This window comes from Heterocephalus glaber, unplaced genomic scaffold (genome assembly GCF_053883595.1).
Source record: "Heterocephalus glaber isolate CG9 unplaced genomic scaffold, H.glaber_assembly_v1.0 deba00001447, whole genome shotgun sequence".
Classification (NCBI taxonomy): Eukaryota; Metazoa; Chordata; class Mammalia; order Rodentia; family Bathyergidae; genus Heterocephalus; species Heterocephalus glaber.
In genome coordinates, this window is record NW_028258299.1 from 11584330 (window position 1) to 11606227 (window position 21898).

At 44.4% G+C, this 21898-nt stretch overlaps 1 protein-coding gene across 17 annotated transcripts in view; it reads left to right on the forward strand.

Annotated features, from left to right (window-relative positions):
* The window catches only part of Dab1 (DAB adaptor protein 1), a 1105478-nt gene that overhangs the window by 837250 nt on the left and 246330 nt on the right, over window positions 1-21898 (forward strand). For 16 of the 17 annotated variants that reach the window (XM_087214676.1, XM_087214681.1, XM_087214675.1 and 13 more), the window contains one exon: window positions 1242-1443. In XM_087214676.1, the coding sequence (XP_087070802.1) occupies window positions 1377-1443 (67 nt within the window). In that variant the 5' untranslated portion in view covers window positions 1242-1376. Of the gene's footprint in view, window positions 1-716; window positions 1154-1241; window positions 1444-21898 lie in introns of those variants that run through there. The other variant, XM_087214672.1, reaches the window with a different exon arrangement.

The following is a 21898-nucleotide window of genomic DNA, read 5'->3' on the forward strand; positions in this document are numbered from 1 at the left end:
ATACATACTTTCATACAGTGTTCTTTTGCAAAATAGCTTATTAAAACAAAAACCCAAATCAGGTGGAAAGGTCCTCATATTTAAGCTTTACTATAATTTTATGTGGCTTTTATATGAGCCCTTCTAGTTAAGCCATCTTTAATTGTCGTGATGATGAGGTTTGGGTCATTATTCTCTCTGAGCTGAAAATGGCATGCAAGGTCAGCTCTATGAGATGACACAGTTCTAATTCTGTGGAATGAGCTCAGAATTGGCTGTGGAATTTAAAGATCCATCTCTCCATTTCTAGCAGCTTTTCTTCTTAGTGCTTTTTAAAATGTGGATAAAATGTGATATATTTATCTTCAGTGGGACTCTCAAATATAACCATTAGACAGGTAGTCACTGAGAAAGACTATTGACAAAGATAAAATTTATTCATTTTAAAGGAGATCAGATGAGATAATGTACGTGGAGTAGCAATTGAGGGCATGGTATCTAGTAGGTGCCTAGTAAATACCAGTTGCAATTGAAGTGGTTGTGTTATTGTAATTATCATTATTCTCCTCCCAGCTTTGCCTGAATTTAATAGTACCTGGCATTGTGCAATGCATATTTATTAGCAGATGAATGAATGAAACGTGCTCCTTTTCTTTCCTTTTTTTCTCTCCACATTAAATTCTTGTCTGCTCTCATAGCTGGGGGAAAAGCTGACATAAAAATTGGCTTGCTGGAAAGTTTTTCAGCCCCATTTGTCACCTTAGCCTCAGAACCCAAATGCATGTCAGCTCCATGCCCCTCTGATGCCTGCCAGTGAGGGCCAGAGTACAGGTCACTACCCTCTGATCGGCTGTAGCTACCCAGGCTCTGATCAAGCTTGGCTGACGAATGGCTGCCCTATCCTTGGCAAAGTCTCCATGGGGCTGTCAGGAAACCCATCTTTGTGATATATTTTCTGGGTGGCATCTGGTGCTTGACAATAAGGACATGAGATAAAAAGAGTGCGGTTTTGCCCCTCTCGAAAATTCCAAAGGTTAAAGGTCTATTTTTCCTTTCCTAGTGTGAGAAGCAGTGTTGGAGATAAGCTGATCGTTCCCTTTGCCGAAACTCTCCCAGTGGCCTTAAGAAGCTCTGTGGACAGTTTGTATGCAAAGCCCAGGATTTGCTTGTTCCCGTATGGTTGCCAGTTCACCTCGTGCCTATGATTTCTGTTTAACTTCAAAGGAAGCTTTATTCTGATGTCCTCTCCCCTTGGTTTGCAGCACTCCACAAGAGTGAATGACATGTCCAGCTCGGGGTGTCGTTTCTGAAGGGAGGAGCCTTTCTCTTGGAGAGGATCCTCAATGAGCCTGGCTGAGGCCCGGGATCTCTGTGAAGTGGACTAAGGATTAAGTAGGATGTCAACTGAGACAGAACTTCAAGTAGCTGTGAAAACCAGCGCCAAGAAAGACTCCAGAAAGAAAGGTAGGGGTGCCTTTGCTGCCTTCTTTGTGGCTCATTCTGTGCAAGAATGAGGTTTTATCTGTGGAATGAAATAAAGAAGTATACTTATGATTGCGTATATTTTTAAAGTTACTTGGTATTTTAGTGCTCATTGTATTGTAATGGCTCGCTTTTATTCTCCAGGTAAAATTCAAGATTATTTTCACAATATACAAACCCGTCCTGAATATGCCTTGCATACATCCCTCTGGCATTGACTCTCCCCACTCCCCCAGCTCCTGACCCGATTAATGCTCCAGCATTCTGCCTGTTGTGTTTCACCTTTGCAAGTACCAGTGGGTCTCAGATTCTGCAGCACCAGTCTCCTGCAGGGCTTCTCAAAGTGCAGATTGCTGAGGCCCTTCCCCAGAGCTCCTGATTATGTGAGGAGCAGCCTGAGACTCAGTGTTTCTAACAAGTTCCCAGGTCCTGCAGGCCCAGAGGCCAAACTGTGAGAATCACTGGCGTATTGCCATCAGTCTTGCCCTGACTCTTCACTGTTTCTGTGCTGGTTCCTGCTCATTCCCCAGGTTGAGTGTAGTGGAGCCTCCTGGCGGAGCCCCTCTGTATTCTCTGTTTGAGTGAGTGGCTTCCAAGTTTGTTTCGTTTTGGTAGCACACTGATAATGTTTCACATTTTTCAAATATGCTGCATTTTTGTGGGTCTGCTGTACTGCAACCTCCCTCAGAGCTGGCGCTCTTGTTCACCATGCATAGAGAGTGCTGGACAGATGTTAATGAAGACCAGCACTGGGATGTCTGGAGTGATAAATGAGGGACTCTATCACTTTCCATGTTTTGGTGAGAATTTGGTCCATTTGCTTTGTGACCTTGGCCTTTAGTAAGCCTGTGCCCTGCTGATGTAAGTAAGCTGCTTCTGTGTGTGTGTGTGTGTGTGTGTGTGTGTGTGTGTCCTCTCCCTGTGGTTTCGGCACTTCCCCTGCCTTGTCTACTCAGTCGCATGGAAGGGAATTCAGACAACTCTCAGGTCTTGAAATCTGTCCAGCTGTGTTTGCAAACCAGGATGCCCCTGGCCACTTTGTAGAGTAGTGATTTGCTCACACTGTCACTGTGCCTGCCTGGTCATGTTTTGTGACGGCAGTTGTCTGACACTCTGTATGCAGCAGGGGACGTAAATGCGATACGTATGAAGCTCTTGGACTGCCAAAACCCCAGGAAGCACCATAAATTTTGTTTTTCATGTTTATTTGAAGCATGGATATTTTGGAGGAAGTCTATTGTATTGGCTAAAACTTAGTGGAAACCTTGGATTTTTATGCACCACGGTCTAAGAATGATAGAAAAGAAGCAAGAGAGTGGGAGAATGGTGCCTGAGAGAAGGGCTATGTGGGAAGAATAAAACGACTTGGAGATCTGGTGTGTGCTAGAATCCAAATGCCTTTTCACTTGGAACTGACAGGTTGTATTTTGCTTCAGATTTAACCTTTCTGCTAAACCTGTGCTCTTGAATGTTTAATGCATTAAAAATTGTATCCTAGTGCATATTTTTCATTATTAATTTTAACATACAAAACCAGAAGCGTTCCAAAGAGAGAATCCAGGTTGTCAGGACACTGGTTTAGTTGGAGATTTGGGATGACGGGGGTTGAAGGTGACCCCTTTGGAAACTCCTCACCTTCACATTCCAAGAAGCTTTAAAATTAGCATACATTTGCACGAGGAAAGTCCTTTCCTGCATAGTTAATGCCACAGAGTCAGAGCAGGCAGACCTGGATTCAGAGTCCGGCTATGCGACATCCTCGCTGTGTGACTCCTTAACTTCTCTGAATCTCGTTTTCTTCTATAAAATGAGGATATGATAGGACAAAGCTCAAGTTCCACTATGAAGATTAATTGAAATAAAACAAGTGAAACACTACACTACTTGGCATATGCTCATTAAAGGTTATCTGTATTCCTCATCTTCCTCTTTTATTCTCCCTTCGCCCCCTTTCTCTCCTCCTACTTCTCTTCCCTTCCTTTCCTGCCATTTTCCTTCATCCTTTATCTCTTTTTTCTATTTTTCTTCTCCGGTCACCCATCCTGTCTTCATCAGCCGCGTCAGGTGGCTTAAGTAACCAAAAGGCATTCCTCACACATCCGGAGGCTTGAAGCCTGCTAGGCAGACGGCAGCCGATTTCATTCTTGGAGAGGTCTCTCCCCCTGGCTTCTGGGTGACTTGCCATCTAGCTGTGTCCTCTCTTGGAAGACAAAGACCAGAATCCTGTCTTCCTCCCCTCCTTCCCCCTTCCCTGCCTACCTCCTTCTCCTTGTTTTGCCACCGTTCCTATTACAAGGGCCCACCCTCCTAGTCTCATCTCACCCTCATTACTTCGCTACACTTCTGTCTCCAGATACCACCACACTGGGCTTAGAGCTTCCATAGGACTTTAGTTGGGACCTGACCTGAATATTTGGTTTATAGCACACCCTGCTTCCTTCCCCTCTCTCCCTTTCATCCCCTCCTTCTCCCGCTCCGTGTCTTCATCATCACATTTTCTTCCTTCAGCCTATTTTATAGTCAGGGGATCTTAAAAAGTATATTGTTGATTTGCCCCACAGCCCTATTTTACCGTTGTTTGTCATTGTGCAGTAGTGATAAACAGTTTTTATTCCAGATATACTTTTCTGAACCACAGTACCATGGAATCACGTACATGCATTAAAAGGAGAAAGTGAACTATAGGATCAGAACTGATTCATTGCTGATTCTTGAGTTTTTGACTGTGAATCGACAGATACTCTATTAAACATATGTTGCTGACTTGGTCAAAATATAGAGATCTTTAAAAGGAATAAGCGGTATATAAGATGATCTTGAATCTTGAATGTGAAAATGTTGTTGAACTCTTTTACTGTCTTCAACACTTTTTGGATTTTCTGTAGATACAGCGTTGAACCAGCAGATAAGTTTCTGCGTGTGTTTCAGTCTTTAAGTATTTAATCTATTTTTTCTATCTCATTGCATTGGCTGGGTGTGTCAGTACAGTATTTAATGAGAGTAGGTATACTTGTTCCCAAATTTATAAAAATGCTTCTCAACACATTTAAGTGTAATATTTAAGTTTTTACTAAAGATTCATTATTAGTTCATTTTTATGTATTTTCTAGGAAGTATTTTTGCACATTGGATTTTACCACATGTATTTTCTGTACTTACTTCAACTAATATATATGTATGCATACATAGATATGTATTTATACATGTATACATACACATATATGTTCTTGAAAATTTTTTATTATGGTGAATTTGAGTGGTAGATTTTCTCACTTTCATTTCTGGGGTCAACTTCACTGCTTACAGTATATTGTTTTCTGTCCTCTGCTATATTGATTTCCAAGGTTAAGAATGAGTTTTTATCAATATTCATCAACAGGATTGGTGTGCAACTTTGTTTTCTTAGAAAACCTTGTGTCTGGTATTAGTCAAAGTTATGTCCTCATATAAGGGTGTTGGTAGGAAGCAGAGACTGAATCATATGTAGGCCTCTTTCTGGAAAAAAAAAATATTTCCTTTTTTAGTAATTTCATTTAACTTTTTAGATGCCATATGTGCTTATTACTGAAATGAGAGAAGCAAAGTCATCTGTATAATCCCATGAACCAAAATAGCTTCCATTAACATTCAAAGTTGCTTCCTTTTGGACTGACTTTCCAGAATGCTGTGTGGTTGAGTCATGCTATCCAGACCATTTTACATCCTCCTTTGTTATTTGATGTGATATCATAACTACATTTCCTATATCATCTCGTGATATTACAGAATAAAAGAGCTTTTCTCCCTTTGACAAGATTTAGATGGTTCCTAGGGCAGATGTTTTACTTTCTGAAAAAGAACGCCTGCTGATGTGTCACCTACCGTGAGAAAGAGTGGTGTAAAGGAAGTTCAGAGGCCCATTAGAGCTTCTCATAAGCTGTCACCTGATTCTTTACTCCAGGCTGATGAAAGCCAGGCTGGTTTTAAATACAAGTCACACGGGGACATATTTCATAATGAAATGAGTTTCAGGACAGGCTATGTATGAGATGTAACTAGAGTATTCACAATTCAAATAACAGGTGGAAGTAGTGAAAAATAAAGTTATTTTCTTCATTTCATTTTTATTTGATTGTGCCCCTACACATACTGCTTGTCAAGCAGTGATTGTCGCAGGAGTGGAATTTGATGGAGGGCCCGAGGAAAACAATGTGCATTTTCATGTTGATTACCTGCTACCAAAGGGGGAGAAGGAGCTGCCATGATGCTTGTTATTTGTAACCCCAGTATTAGGGCATCCATAGAAGGCTGTGATGGAGGACTGGTCCCCTGGCAGGGAACAGATGCTTCTGAGGGTGGTTGCTGGTGTTCTTTAGGCAGCACCATCTGGGGAGCTTAGTGTAGTGGAAAGACTCCTGGCTTCAGAGCCAGGCACACCTGGATTTTAGTCCTAATCTCTTATCTGCTTGGTGACCAGAGATAGAAAAGTATGTAATTTCATTTATCTTTAAAGAAGTGTGTGTGTGTGTGTGTGTGTGTGCGCGTGAGTGAACACATACATGCATATGTGTGTGTGTGTTAATACTTCCACAAAGTCTTTAAAAGTCATTAAACATGATATCTCCAGTCTGCCAGGCCATTGGCTTGGTAGTGATCATTTTCCTGTCTTTTTCTGAGACTTAGCATTGTCTCCTTATTTTCTAGAAACACTGGAAATAACTTTCTCACTTTTCTATACCCGAGGACAGTCAGTGAACAGCAGCAGCAAAGAGATGCCATATTATCTTCTCCCAGCAGGACTGTGCCCCAAGAATCAAGGCCCAAGTGATATCAAAGAGAAAGTAGAAATCCTGAGACACATGCTTCTCCTACAGGGTTATATCAAACCGAGTCTGGAACCCTGCTTCTGCGCCTCAGTAGCTGTATTAACCTGTGGCAGTTTCTTGGAAAACTCCAGCTCATTTAGGATAAAGAATGGTTTTGGAAATACCATACTCAAAATCAGTAATCCCCAGAAAATAATCTCTGCTGCCTTACCACTTAGGAGCTTGCAAAATGCTACCATATGCATGGCCCCATTGTATCCTGGGAGATATTTTGAAAGAATCTCTTTGTCAGGCTTATTTACGATCATGGCTATTGCTTCTCCTGTCATGCGGGGAGGGGCCCATCAGGACGCTGGTCTGGTGTGGTCTTCCGTTTCAGGCCCACCACTTTCTGGCAGTCACCTCTGTTCTTGGAGCTTCAGTTTTCTCAGCCACCAAATAGGTGTAGCAATAATGTTTGCTTGCCCAAGTTTGAAATGCAGGAGAAGCACAGTTAATTTTTCCATTCTTTTTTTCCCCACAAACACTTGTGTAGCCCCAGCCATGAGCCCAGCCAATGCTCCATGTTCTAGGGAAGAGAGAAATACCTCAGGTGGAGATTCTGACACCCTGGAATCCTGCTGTAGTTAGGAACTTTTAGGTGAGGGAAGGCCCTGCTGCTGTTCATAAGTCTCTTCCTTCTCTGAAGAAATAGATTATTTCTCTACTTCACTACTTTGATTCTCCATCTATTATCACTCATCAAATGTGTGTGTTTTACTTTTACTCCAAGTTACTTTTATTAAAATATTTATCATGGCAAAGACAATTCGCAATGAAACTTTTTATTGCCTTCTTGACTAAAAAGCAAGCAAATTTTTACCATAATAAATACAAGTACTACAACACATAGAAAGCCTTTGTACAGCAAAACGTGTAAGTTCTATAGAAGTTGATATGCATAAAACATTATGGAGAACTGACATTTGGAGGAAGGCTAGCTCCTGATTCCACGGAGAGATGTCAGGAGGGATGTGGCTTGCCAATGGTCACTCTGATGTTCAGTGGCAGAGCCAGGCCAGGAACCCAGGAGTGACTTGGCTCTTCTACCCCAGTAGGTGCCAAACAGCTTGGGGATTTGGGATTAAACCTCTTTGGCTTTGGGTGTCTGCGCTCTTTCCTTACAATGAAGACTCCTAGAAGGAAATCATGCTTTTGCAGTTAAACCGAAGTATGAATCAAGGCTCCACATGTTTAAAACTTGCATTTGGCAGGCTAGCTCCTTCATGTTTCTGAGCCTCAGCTTGGTCTTCTATAGAACAGAGGTCACAGTAGTGTTTATCTCAGGGTGGAACCATGAAGATTCTGTATAATACACCTCAAACAGGACTCTGTGCAGATGATCCAAACAAATAAACTTTCCCCTCTCCGCTGGCCCAACTCCCAGCAGGCCTTGGAGGAGGCACTTGTCTTAGTGCTTTTGGATCGAAAGAAAGGGAGAAGGTTCCCCTTTCTCCAGAAGGATCTGGAGTGGTCAGTGAGCAAAAGGAGCTTCTTGGTCTTCAAGGGGATGCTTTTGCAAGACTGAGAAAGTGAAAGGAAATACAAAGGAAAGTGGACCATGTTGTGAAGCCACAAGCATTTATTAGTAGCCATCATTTATGCCTCCTGCTTGCTAGCCATTTTAGATAAATTGTCCCTCATATGCCAAACTCTTACATCAGCCCACTGACTACATAAGAAGATAATGGTCTGAGAGATCCTGACTCACCCAGGTCACATGGCTCCTCCTTTGCAGGCATCACAGGCACAAGGTCTACCCATGGCTGAAGCCTGTTTAGTATGATCTCACCATATTTTGTGTGAGTTTCCTGGGGTTCAATGCTGGCAGCTTGAGAGATGGGAAAGGTTATAGGGGCTGTAATACTCCTTTTGGGGGGAATGGGCATGGGGATTGATTGACCACATCGTGTAAATTTATGGCATTATTCTCTTTTGGCAGGGTATTTGATCTGGGTGAGCTAATCATCCTGTACTGACTCCATGATTTGCAGGCTTCAGAAATTCAAAATCAAGGATTTAATTACAAGGAAACATAAATCTCTCTGAGGTTAGTCAGTATGGCTCTGGGGCTGAAAGATTTGGAGGTAGGGCTAATGGTTTTGGGCCAAGAAGTCCAGTTCTTTATGGTGAGATTGATTGTTGCATCTTATGATGTGTGGTGGAGAGAGACGTATATGGGCTCTGTGGTCACGTGGTCTTGAATGTATTACAAGACACTGCACTCAGTGTGGTCACTCCCTGAAGACAGACTCATTTCAGGTTTAACTGGTACCTTAACGCAAGGCCTCATTTAACGGGTTCCCTGGCAAGAAGTCAGGGTTTTTCTGAACTCTTTTTCACCCCCTTTTCCTCCTTGAACTTCTGTAACTCCAGTAGCATACTGCATAGGACAACACACCAAGCCCTCTGACACGTGGGCCCTCTCTCCTTTGAGTCTCTGGCCACCTCCTGCCCCGTGACACTGGGCTTCAGTTGTAGCAAGCACCCCGGCATGTGAGCTGACTGCTCCCTCTCCTTTGGATGCTCTCTATCCTCATCCTCACTTGCCTACTCTCGGTCACTCTTCAACACCCAGCAACTGTTTGATAGAGTCATCGTCCTTAACATTTTACTGTGCCTATTGTTCTCAGTGAATCAATCATTGATTATCTGTGTGACCTCCTGCACAATTTCTGCTCTTTCCTTCCCTCCTTGTCCCCACCCCGCCCTGCTGTCTTCATCACCCATCTGGATCATTCTCCGCCTTCCTAAATGGTCTTGAACCTTTCAATTCTGCCATCTCCCCGCTACTGTGGACACTGCTTACTAAAGTGAAGATCTGATCCGGTCACACCCCTTTTGGCAAGGGCTCCTGCTACCCTCAGAATAGAGTCTGCATCTCTGAGCTCCAAAGAAGCCCTCTCTTATCTGATCCCTCCTTATCTTCCCAGGCACATCTCTCTCTACTCTTCTCTAATCTTACTCTCTTCAGTGGCTCAAGTGAATTAATTTCACTTCTCTGATGCTACCGTGTTGGTTTTCACACTTGAGGTTTTATACTACCTTTTCTTTTTCTTCTCTGAAGAACACATTTTTCTGTATTCTTTTCTAAGCTGACTACATATCCTTTGGTTGCAAGTCAGATATTACTTTCTCTGGGAATGCTTTGGTGACCCATTGCAACCCACCGACACCATCCTGTGAGCTCTCAAGTACCTCATATTCATAATCATAAGTTATTCTAAGTATATTTTTGCTCCCCTTTTCTATCATTAGGCTGATGGCTCTATGAGAGCAGGGGGTGTGTTTTCTTAGCCACTTCTACTATTAAGCATGAATGTTGAAAGATGGTGGTGTTAAATCTCTTAAGTCAGTGGGTGAAGAAACTCATGACTAAGAAGACTTATCTGACTCCCTTGGATGGTCGAAAGTCCCATGGAATTTTGGACCTATTCCAGTCATGAGGCCTGCTACAATTCTCCTGTGGTTTATTGATTATTTCTGTCTGTGCTGCTAGCTGTGTGTTTCTAGCACAGCTCTCGGCACAGGGTAGCCGCTCTGTAAATGTTTATTGAATCAATTATCATTAAATTGCAGGAGAATGGTTTGCACAAGAATAAAGAAAATTTAAAGGCACAGCTATCTCTCCTAAGAGCTGCCTCTTGAGATTCTTACTGTGTGGCATTCAAAATTCCAGCTGTTCAGTGAGCTACTTCTCCTTTCCTGATGTGTGTCCAATCATGTAAGGTGCCGTAATTTAGTGTGATGTGGGCCATATTGGTAGTACGAGCTATCAGATTTGCCGTATTAGTTCATCCCACTGCTTCATTAAGTGCAGTGTGCTGCTGCTGGCAGTGGCTGGGCCTGAATTTTGATGTTTGGAAGAACAAAGCCCTTAGTATTAGCCCAAGTTCTTGACAGCACTGGGAGTCAGATTAAGTGTATTTTCTTTCTCAGAGTTGGAGAGTTATCATCTTTTCACATAATCAGTGAATGACCCAGAGCACGGGGTTTTATTGTTGTAGTGTTTGCTGAGCAGGCGACGATCCCAGGGAGAGCTGGGATTTCCCAATCCACTCCTGTTGTGCACAACTTCTAGGATGCCTCTGAGTACTTGCTGCAAGACTAGGTGTTCCCGCATGGTCCGTCAAGAGAGTGCACGTCCGTCCAAGGGGTGAGGGTGAAACAGTCACTAAGGCCTGATGGTTGTGTGCTTGTGAGCTCACACTTTCTCACTTTTAAGCTTGAAAACAGCCCTGATGGCATTAGCAAGGGGAAGGAGTGATGGTTCAATGGGTTATGTAGGTAGAGAGACCCAGAAACACTGGCGTGTCCCTTGGCAAAGAAGGAAACATTTTCCCCACGAAGGAGGATGCCCAATCCACTATGTTTTCCAGATATGAAACGGTAAAGAGGAAGCAAACTTGAAGGATTTTGACTATACACCAATCTAAATGTAGAATGTGCTAAGAGAAAGAATCATTTCTGGATTTTTAATTTGGGACAAGCAGACCAGGCAGTTTTATAAATCTCCCCAATCTATGACTTCAGCTCAGTTCACCTCCCACAGCACCAATGATGATATGCTCAGGCTGAGTACAGAAGAGCGGGCAGGGGCAGGGCGTGGTGGTAGGAATCCCAGCCCAGAGGCAGGAGGGTTACAAATGTGAGCCCAACCTGGGCAGCTTGGCAACTTCCTGAATCCCTGTCTCAAAATAAAAAATCAAAACTGAAGAAACACTTAAAAATATAATAAAAAGTCCTGGGGATGTAACTCGGTGGGAAGGTCCTGGGTTCAATTCAATCCTGGTACTGTAAAAATTAATTAACTAAGTAAAGAAAATATATATATATTTTTTAAAAAGGCACAGGAATGGAATTCAGTGTAGAGGGCCCCAGGTTCAATCCTCAGTACTGAAAGAAAAAAAAAAATCAGGTCAAAACTTTACATATTTTTTTTTCTTTTACTCAGAACAACTCTTTGAGGTAGCAGCTTGTTAAAACCCCAAGTTGTTACAGATGAGGAATGCAGGAAGTTGGAGAGGCCAGGCGCAGTCAGTGGCTCGGAAGCTCTGCTTAGCCCCTCCATGCAGGCAGCCACTGTTCTGTGTGCTGTGTGTGCACCTGCACATTCTACTCTCTCTGCGGCATGGCTGTCCTTGAGCACGCATGCATGTGCTCCAGCTCTCCTCCCAACCTGAAAGAAGGCCTGCTGTCCCCTCTGCCACACAACCCAGATGCCACTGCCATGACACTCTTCCTTTGTGGTCCTCTTCCAGGTATGGAATTGAGCCATCCTTCCCTGTGATTCTCAGCATACTGTTTCACCCAAGGCGAAGCACTCATTTCCTTCTTCCACTGATGAGAACCATACCTACACACTTGCCTTTCCTGTTGAGTCCTAAGCAACGATATGATGGTGGTGACTGTGTTTTCTTATCTTTTGCATCCTTATGTTCCCTCAAAGTTGGTAGTAAGAGAATTAGAATTACCAGTGGGAAATGGAAAATAACAGGAGCTATATGACTACTAAATGCCAGGCAGAGAACAAAATAACTTTAAAATCTTCACCAGAGGATTATGAGTTTGATAATGCTCCCACTTTTCAGATGAGCTAACATATAACAATAAGTTCAAGGTGACTCATCATGTAAATGCAAGAACTGGAATTTTAAAGTCAGGTCTAACTGATCCAATGCACAAGATATTTCTACTACACCATGATGTTTTCCAACAATGACTGTTAAATAAACCCCAGCAAAAGCTCATTTCTTCAGGCTCTGGTTCCTGTTGCAAAGTGAGAGCTATAGATCCTATTTATCGTTATAAGGAATTCATATATCATCATTGTAGATTCACTTCTCTCAGATTGGGACCTTCATCACTTGAATATTTCACTTCCCCTGGCTGGTGATACTGCTCTAGGGAGAACTTGTATCCCCATTGTTAAATCAGAGGCAAGACAAGCCATGCAGGAATTCTCATTGGAAGAAGCCCAGCAGATGATGAATAGCAGACCTGAATCTTATCATGTATTTCAGGATGATGTACGGGACTGTTGGAAACTGCCTTTGACAAATGTGCACGGGAAGGGGAATTATCTCCAACAATGAAAAATGTTCTTATTATATGATCCTAAAAAGGATCAGGACCCCTATCATTGAGAAAATGATCATCCCCGTATCCCTTATTAACAGCGATACGGAAGCGTGTGTTAAAGGCATTGAGTGTCATACTGAAGCTGTGATGGATAACCGTGACTGTCAAAATCAAGCTGGACTTAGGGAAAAGTAGTTTGATGCTTGATAGCGGGTGGAAATATGCAACTTGTGAAGGCCTCTTTTAGCCCGTTTGTTGCAGCTCTGCAGGCCTTGTCCTGCGATTTTACCCAGCACCCCATGGCCTTTGGTCAGGGTGAGGCTCTGATTAAGTAGGAGTATCAATATGATAATAAGTTTGTAAGATATAAAACTATTTCTTTAGGGAGAGGAAGTGTGCCTGGCATTTTAAATCTTTACTCTCATTTTCTTTGTATGTTGGACATGAATAGGTCAAAACTCAGGGTAATACCTGCCCACAGCTGGAAGCTAGCAGAGTTAGGATTTGAACCTGAGCAGTCTGATTTCAAAGTTTATGCTTTCCTGACCATAATAGCTGAATAATTTTTTAGAGTTCAGAGTAGTAGAAGCTTCTAATAGCCGAATATATATGTGAAGCCACCTTTGCAGCCTTTAGCACATAGTAGGTGATCAAGAGATACTAGTTGAGAGTTAACACATTCATTTTGTTAAAGACTGTGTGATGATGAGAGTTCTTTGAGTTCCTTCCTTCTCCCCCTTCCTTCTTTGTTTTCCACTCCCTTTTTTCTTAGTGTTTTTTGAAACTAGGCAGAATGCTGGAGGCAGAAGATTGTGGGCAAGCCCTGGACTCAGGAGACTTACAGATCTAATGTGAAAGATGGACAACTAAATAACTGTAGTTGATTGCACTGAGTTGAAATTTCATAGCAATTCTGTATGCCACACCCTAAGTCAGATGATCTAAGCACTTCATAGAGGTTATAAAATTTAAATAAAGGTTCCTGGGGTTCAGATTTATATTTTGTACTTCTGTGAATACTTTGTGAAATATCCCCTGTTATTATAGACATTATCTACATATTGGATTTACATCCCTACTTGTGCAAAACAAATCCTGCCCTCTTGTCCAGTGAAAGACCAGCAGATGGGAAATCTTAAGTAAGAACTTGTTTCCCCTTCTTGTAGGGTAAAAACTCCTTCAAGTTACAGCGTATTTTATTCATTTCATGTATGCATGGGGCCAGCTACATAGTATTTGCTCATTGAGCATTTGTCGAACAATAGAATAGCCTACATTAGATAGATAATTCTTTGGCCTTTGGCTTGCATTTTCCTAGAATCAGTAATTTATATTCCATTAGTTTTTCTTTGATGTTTTGAAGTACTGATTACTGTGGGTTCTCCTCCTGCTCTCAGAGTTATAGATTGCAAATAGATTTTGTGTAATTTGCCAATGCTGGTCAGTTTTAATGGCCGCCTTGAGAGCTGTGCGGAGGATTCCGCAGTCGTGTCCTGGCCTTCTGAGAGCAGTTAACACTCAAGTACATTTACTTTTAAGGCTGTTTTATTCCTGCGTGTGACCATGTGCACACAAGCATGCAAACGCATGCAATTTAATCTAATCTCATTGTGTTTTTAACTCTGTGTTGTTTTTTGCACTAACACACAATCTAAGATATTCCCATAGCATTTAGTAATTATCATTTTTAAGAAATGTTAAGCCATCTGCTTTTCCTTAGTATTTTCTCACAAAACCGCTCTCCCGACCCTTTTGGGATTGTTGTTATTTTTCACTGATCCATCCCACAATTTGCCACATCTGACTTAGGGTGTGGCGTACAGAATTGTTTTCAGTAGTTGATACTTTATCTCTGGGTGGGCCTTGGAGATGATGCAGTACCTGTCTTCTCTATTTTGTGGCCAAAGGAAGAAGCTAACATGTTTTCCTACAAAGAGAAGGAACCTCGTCTTCAGGAAAGCCTCCCTTTGTGGGGACCCCCACTCCGGTGAAGGCCTGGCATTGAGATTTGCCGGTGGATGTCTGTGAGCTCCAATGCTTTGTGCAGCTTAGATCTTTTCACCTCAGCTTATCAGCTTTAATATGTTGTCTCAGTGCCTTGATTTTTTTGATTCATCTGTTTTAATGTGATGAAATGTAAAAATCGAGCTTACTTTTGTTCCCTCACAATGACTTTAGGAGACCTTAACTGATAACCTACCCTTTGGTCTCTTAAGGATTCAAATTTTAAACAGCCAAAAACACATTTTCCTGCTATCTGCCATCAAGTGATTAGTGCGACTATTTAGTTCTGGTTGTCTTTCCTATTCTTGGTAGATTTATTTTCTCTTCTTAGAATTCTACTGTCGCCCTCTCTGTCTGGGAGACTGGAGATGTCATTTAAACATTGCTTATTAGGATTCCATTATTTGTCTCTCTTATACAGTCAGCTAAATCAAAAAGGCAGACAGTGTTTTTAAATTGCAAATTTAAATGACAATTTATAGACCAGGTCTACCGGAAATTTTCTGTCCTTGGTATCCATCATTGCTTGTGGGTATGTAGTTCTATTCTCTCTCTCTCTCTCTCTCTCTCTCTCTCTCTCTCTCTCTCTCTCTCTCTCTCTCTGAGAGCACACCACGCAGATCCATCAGAAAGATCACAAGTGCTTGCAATCAAACAAAAAAAACACAATAAAGATCTTGAAAGGAAATGAAAACAAACTCCTTACCCCAGACCTTACTTAAATATTAGTTCTCTTCCTTCTCCTTACCTCCCTGTCTTCTTAGGGGAAACTTATATTAGTCACCTTTTCTTGTTTTTAAGGCCAGGGTCCAGATTCAGAAGAAATAAGCATTCACCAAGGGCCTGCATTGTGCAGCTATTCTTACTTTGGTTAATCTGCGTGAAAAACCAATAATAATATACTTTTAGTAATATTGTGTGGTTTAATATTTACTGTTTTGCACCAGTGCCTGTTCTATCTGCTTTCTTTGGCCTAACCGAACTTGCTGAAGGGAATCATCTTCATTTCTGAAAAAGGAAAGGAATTTATGGGAGGTAACTTGCTTAGGGACAAAGGCCAGTTCAGATGGAGCTTCAATTTCTGGCTTAGACCACTGCCCACCATGCTAGCCCTGTTTTTATTTTCAGGAAGAGAATTTGGGGTCTGTTTGGTTTCTGTTTTCTATGAATGACAAGTTGAAAAGTCTTCTCACTATGCCTTGGTGAGTTTTAATTTTTAGCAGATTGGGTTAGAAGGGGTGGCTTTAAACCCTGAAATCATCTTCATTTATCAGTCCATTTTCTCTGGGATCACAGTAGATTGGCAAAGCATTAGGATCTTCTATTTCAAAGCTGAAGGATTATCCATCATGATGGGTGAAATCGTCTCTGAAATCCTTCTGAAGCTGGCTGCAGAGTTTGGTACATTTCAGAAAATGCTCTGGTACCCAGTACCTTTAGTGATGAAAATTAATAGGATAAAGTTTGTATCTGGAAGACCCACATTTCATAGGTGTTCCTGCTGCATCCATTGCATCAGACTTTTCCATTTATAACAGGACTTGAAGGATTTTTTCTTTTTTCTTGCTCAGTCTCTACTTCCCAGTCTCCACTGTCAATGGAGGCTGGAGAGATTCCAGTTGGACATGGAAGGTAAGGACAGGGGGAAGTAAAAAGAGCTTCCTGTGCTGTGAAAAAATTGGGGAGAGAGCCATTAAACCACAGTGCAGGTTTGCCCTGAGAGGAGGAGAAAAGGAACCAGGGAGAGAGGAAGGGAAAGATGAAGGAAGAGAGGGAGGGAGGGAGGGAGGTAGAGTGGGGGCATTGTAGACAGCAGGGCAACGTATTCCTGTGCAAGCTCTGGTAAGACTGGTAAGGAGTCCTTGAGCCACAGGCAGAGGACTCTGCTGGGACAGGGGCTGTCTGAGCACTCCGCCTGCCCTGCCAGTGGCTGGGAGAGGCCTGAGGGGAATGGGGTGCTGGTACAGCTGTGCAGGGTGGGTGTTCACAGTCACCCATAGGGGCACTTGCTCAGTTCTTTCCCTGTGTCGCAGAGTCACAAGGTGTATTCTCACAGCTTCCCCCTGCAGCAAACTGATACAAACAGTGCCTAAATGGTGAAAGTTCTTCTCCAGCTTGCCACCATCTGGTGGAAATGAGCAATGTGTAGATTCCCCTTCCTATGCCACCCTGTGCCACACAGGCAAAGGTGGGCAAATGTGGGGTAAAAAATGCTGTGAGCAGAAGTCGAGATCCCAGGTCTCTGAGCAGTGAGTCCAGCAGTGCCCAGAACATTTTAACCTTTGTGGTCTGCAAGGGCTGGAAAAGGAGGAACAGAAAGCCATTCTTTGGGTGAGAGCCCAAGCAGGAGGCCCAGTGTTGCTGTACTTGTCTCTTTATCCCACACAAAGGGACAGTGCCCGTCCTGCCCCCCATGCCAGTCACATTCCTCAAACATCTTTCTGGTCACCGGCAGGCATAAGACCTGATTTAAATAAGTCCTGCTTACCATCACAACGAGCATTGAGGCAGTATTCTTTAAAATGTAGCCCAGTGGTGGTGTGACTGTGTCCAGGATTACAAGGTGACCAGTCACAGCCCAGCAATTTATGGATTAGGCAGTGTGACCTCAGGCAACTTGAAATCCTCTAAGTGTCTACTTCCTGACTTGTGAAGTGGGACCTATCTGACCCATCTCTCTGGGGCCAAAAGAGATCCTGTCTAGGGTTTGGCACAGACAGTGAAACACTGGCTGAGTGCTAAGGTCACTATGACAAAACTGCAGCCTGTGCAGCATGGCTCTTCTGGGCACCCCGAGGTTTGGGGCAACCAGTGTGTGTGCATCTGCCACTGCCTGGCTCTGCACTGGGGCCAGGGTATGGGTGCAGAGGCAGCAACTGCACCTTCCCTGCCTTCTAGGAAATTCCAGCTTAACATCCAGCGTTACTTGTTGATCTCAGGCAAACAATTACCGTTTGGCTCCCTGCTCGGCCTGTGAATTGGCTGCCCTCTGGGATCATGTGGTGCTTGGAGCAGAACTCATTCACTGAAGATGCAATGTGGAAGGCTTTGCCCTCTGAGGGCCTGGAGCCCACTGGAGAGTCAGTTGCTGTGTCATTTCCTCCAGGAGTCTGCAGGCTACTGCTTTTATTTTAAAGTCTAGGGATTGAACCTAGGGCCTCACACTAGCTGTGCAAGGGCTTTACCACTGATGTACATCCCAAGCCCTTTTAAATTTTATTTTTATACAGTACCCCTCTTAAGTTGCTCAGGCTGGCCTTGAGCTTTCCATCCTCTTGTCTCAGCCTCTTGAGTGTCTGTGTTGTAATTGTGCCCAGTGCGGTTGATGAGGCATTGCTCTTCTCCTTGTTTTTTCAGAAATTCACTTGGGGTTTTTCCTTCTCTTCCCTGGCCAGGCATGCCTTTCATTCTTGTGCTCACAGCCAGTTTTCCTGGCTTCTGCACTCCAGATTCCAACCAAGACCAAGCTACAAGGCCTCTTTTCTCGATTCTGGGCTGAGAATATCTGTAAAGCTCAGCCCAGCCCTGACGGTGGCCACCTCAGGTCTATTCCAGAGTCAGGGACATAAAATGTGATAAGAGTTATCATCAGCCGTGCTGTAAATTGGGGGTTTGTATGCGAAGCAGTGAGACTTGAACTGCACAAGCACAGCTACCAAAAAGATCCATGCACTTGAGAGGTAACTTCTTCTGGGAAAAATTCGTGAATAGTCAGGTCTTCTGGGCTAGTTGGATTCGGGGCACTGGTGTTTGAGACAGGTTTTCTCCTGTGCCACACTGTCCTTGTCCCTGTGTCTGACTTCTTGACAGAGTTGAGGTCAGGGAGGGGACCCAGTCCCTCCTCACCAACCCTGCTTGTAGCTTAATTCCTGCCACTAAGTAGGTGCTCAGTAAATGTTTATACAGTTGAGAATCGGCGAGACAGACAAGTGATCGCACTGTGCAGAGAGAAGTGCTTCTCAGTGGTAGCATGAATCAATCATCCTGCCAAAACAGTCGTCTCCCTCTTCCAAGTGCAGTAAACACGGGCCAGGACAGAAGAAGCTGAGCTCCCAAAGCGGCTTTTCATGTGCCATCGTGTTCTGTGTCTTTGATCCCAAACTCCTTTAGGTTTTGAATCTTAAAGAGCCTGCTGCAGCTCCCCACTTAGGAGCCATCCAGCACCCCATGAATTAATGCCAATTAGCAAGGGAGAGATGAAAACTTTGGGCACTTAATGAGCTGACTTGGCACCTGTTCACTCAGCACTTTGGCTGCATCTCTCGAGCCGCTTCAAACCAAGGGGTGGCATCGAGTTTAACCTTTCTGGGAAATGCCTTACAGAGGCACTTTTGTTCAGCCTTTGCTGACTCTCAGTTTGCTTTCCATGACTGACCCAAAGATTTCAGAGTGAAGGTCTTGGAAGCTTGGGTTCACAGCATCCCACAGCCCCTCCCCGCCCAGCCCATACCCTCCTTGGCACAACCAACGGTGTGGGTGCTGGGAACAGCACGGCTGTGACATTCCCACAGCCCTGAGCTTGAGTCCTCATCTTTGCATGCAGAAGCAGGGGATGAGTGGTGCTCAGGGGGTACTGCTGGAGGGGGTCTCACTGGCACACTGCAGGTCATTGATATGAGTGTCCACTCCGGGAGGACATGCTGTGTTCATCCGCATCACTGGCATCCACCCCTGTGCCTCACACATGGTAGGTGCCCAATAAATGTGTGTTGAATGAATGACTTAGTGAATGAATGACGGACAGTCCTTCAGAGCTCTAGAGGGAGAGAGAGACACTCGATTTGGACATTGCTTCTGCCACATCTGAACGTGGTAAGTGGATGAGGTGATCTGATTCACCTCCCTGATGGAGGAGGCCAGTGTCTCTCATGGCTTGGAGTTCAGCTGTGAAGAATTTAGCACCATGTCTAGCACATAGTAAACACTCAACAAGTAGCTAAGCAACTTTTATTACTGGTTGGAAAAGTAAATTGCTTGACACTCTCACCTACTTCTGGCTGCTTACCAGGCTCCTGGGGAGCATTCTGCAGCATGGTGCACAGAGCATCTGTATGCCTGGCATGGACTCAGAGCTCAATCAATAGCAGATGATGTCATCACTAGCAGAAGACTTTGAGGCTCAGGCAGTGAGCACCCATCTCCCAGAGCGATGGGCAGGAGGAGCGGGGCAGGCTGGAGAGCAGCTGGTCTGTAGCCCTGGGATGCCGCAGAAGCTTTTCCCAGGCAGACATACCGTGTTCAGCCTTCCTTTGCCTTCAGCCTGAATGAACCCAGCTTTTCAAAGGGAGCCCGGGCTGTACTGCATCAGATTTTCACCTCACAAGTTGTTCCTTTCAGCAGATCGACTTTTATAATTCTCACGACCAAACACCAAGCCTTCTCCACCAAAACCCCTTAATCCTTTGATCTTGTCTCAGTCACAAGAAATGATTGTCTGCTAGCTCTCGCCACACGTGATTTAGAGGGGATTACAGGGCGGCAAGCACAGTCCATCTCTAACCGCCTTGTCCTCCCAGCTCGCTGCTCCCGGGTGCAGTCCTGCTGCTCTCCCCACGCGTCCTTGGGGAGGAAGGGGCCGGGAGTGTCTCGCAGTGAAGGCTGAAGGGGAAGCAGTGGGGAAGGGCAGATTCAGGTATCCCAAGTTGCTAAGCCAACACAAGGTGGATGTGGGTTTGAGGTGAGCTGCAGTGGCCCTGGACATCCGTTGTAGGGCCTTTCGGGGGACAGAACACCTGCACATGCCGTCCTAGCCCAAGCCCACATCAGCTCTGCCAGTGGCCCAGCAGAGGTGATAGTGGCTGAGCAGAGGCCTCTTCAAGTCTGCCTCTGACAGGGTCCCATTTTCTGCCAGCAAGAGCAGGAGCTGAGCAATGGGGCAGACGTGGGATACTGGACCATGGGATACTCACCTTGTGCTCGCGCATGCATCGGTTCTCCTGCTGTGATGGTGGAGCTTTGTTCTGTGTGTCCCAGGGGGCCGACACCCACAAACACTGCTTCCCTCTGCTCTCCTGATGGCCTCGACGCTCTGCTCAGCCAGCGAGAGGCCCTGGTGGGAGCCTGGGGTTGTGGGGCAAAGGGAGACACCATCACTTCTCCTCACTCCGACTGCTGCTCTGACAGAGGCTGGACTTCCTGTGCAGATTTAGCTCCACTCTCGACGGCTGAACCCTCTAGGGGAAGCACAGCATAGCTCCAGCCACTACCCAGGGTCCCACTCCCAGCGGGGCTCTGGTCACTGCACTTCCTTCGCAGGCTGGGAGCAACTTCCGGCTCTCACTATTCCCTGGGTCATGTCTTCCTTGTCTCCCCAGCTTTTCAGCTTTTTCACCACCATTGTGAGGCTTCCCTCTATTAAAGTCATCTCTATATTAATTCCCTCTTTGAGTAGCCACAAAGCACTTACTTTGTCTGCCTGGCCCTCATTGTTCATTTATGAAACCTGGCATCACGATACAGCCTACATAAAACTCTGGATCTTCAAGCGTCTCTATTCACCCCTAAAATCAAGGTGTTTGAGTCACTGATGACAGCTGTGCAGACCCGAACACAAGGCGTGGCACACAGTAGGGATTTGATGGGTGACAGCTCTTAATATAGGTCATTCAGGAAGGCAGTCACAAACCTCTCAAGGAAGGAACCTCGTGTTTTTATTTTTCCATTCCTAGTTGGATACAAAACATTTGACAAAGGAAATAAACTTAATACACAAAGTTTCTATCGTGGAAATGTGAGTTGGCTAAGTTAGGAGTCTGCCATCATCATTCCAAGATCTAAAAGATTAAAGATGATTGCCTGGAGTTCCTAGTGCCACTGTCAAGGTGTCCACAGTGAAAGTCCATTTTAAATGTTAATTGCCATAAAGTGAGTGAGTAGGAAATACCACAGTAACCTTTGGAAGGGACTTATCATAGCAGCAGCAAGTTTTTTTGTCTTGCTTTCCTAGTGATCATTTCTTCCTCTTTCCTACAGTCCTTGCTCAAAGCTGCAGTCCTCACCTGATCTCAGAGACCATGGCTCACTGGTTCACACTGCCTCTTCCCTGTATCAGAGCCAGGTGCTCCTTGCTTTGGAGTAGGGAAAGTGGGGTTTCGTTAGTCACACTGGCTAACAGTGCAAACTCTGGGGGCTTTGTCGAACAAATTCCTACATGTAAATATTTATGGATTAGGAATCGAATATTAAATATTTACTTCAGTTCCTTGGATTTACAAATGATTCAGTAAACCGTATGAGGAGTTAGACTAGCAGTGGTTAGAACCAACTCTTAGATTTAATTGCTTCCCCACCCCACTGTCTACCAGACAGCAGCACAGAGTTTGGGCTGCCCATGGCAAAGTCAGAGCACGGCTTAGAGGCAGGAGTGAGGGCTCATTCTTCTCATGTCCCCTTTCTCTGTAGTCCCTCAGTGCCTGGAGTGAGCGTCCACAGCATTCTGGAAGAGTGAGACCATCCATGCCCTTCAGTGGTGTGGTTCTCAACCCCACCGTGCAGCCAACCACCTGCAG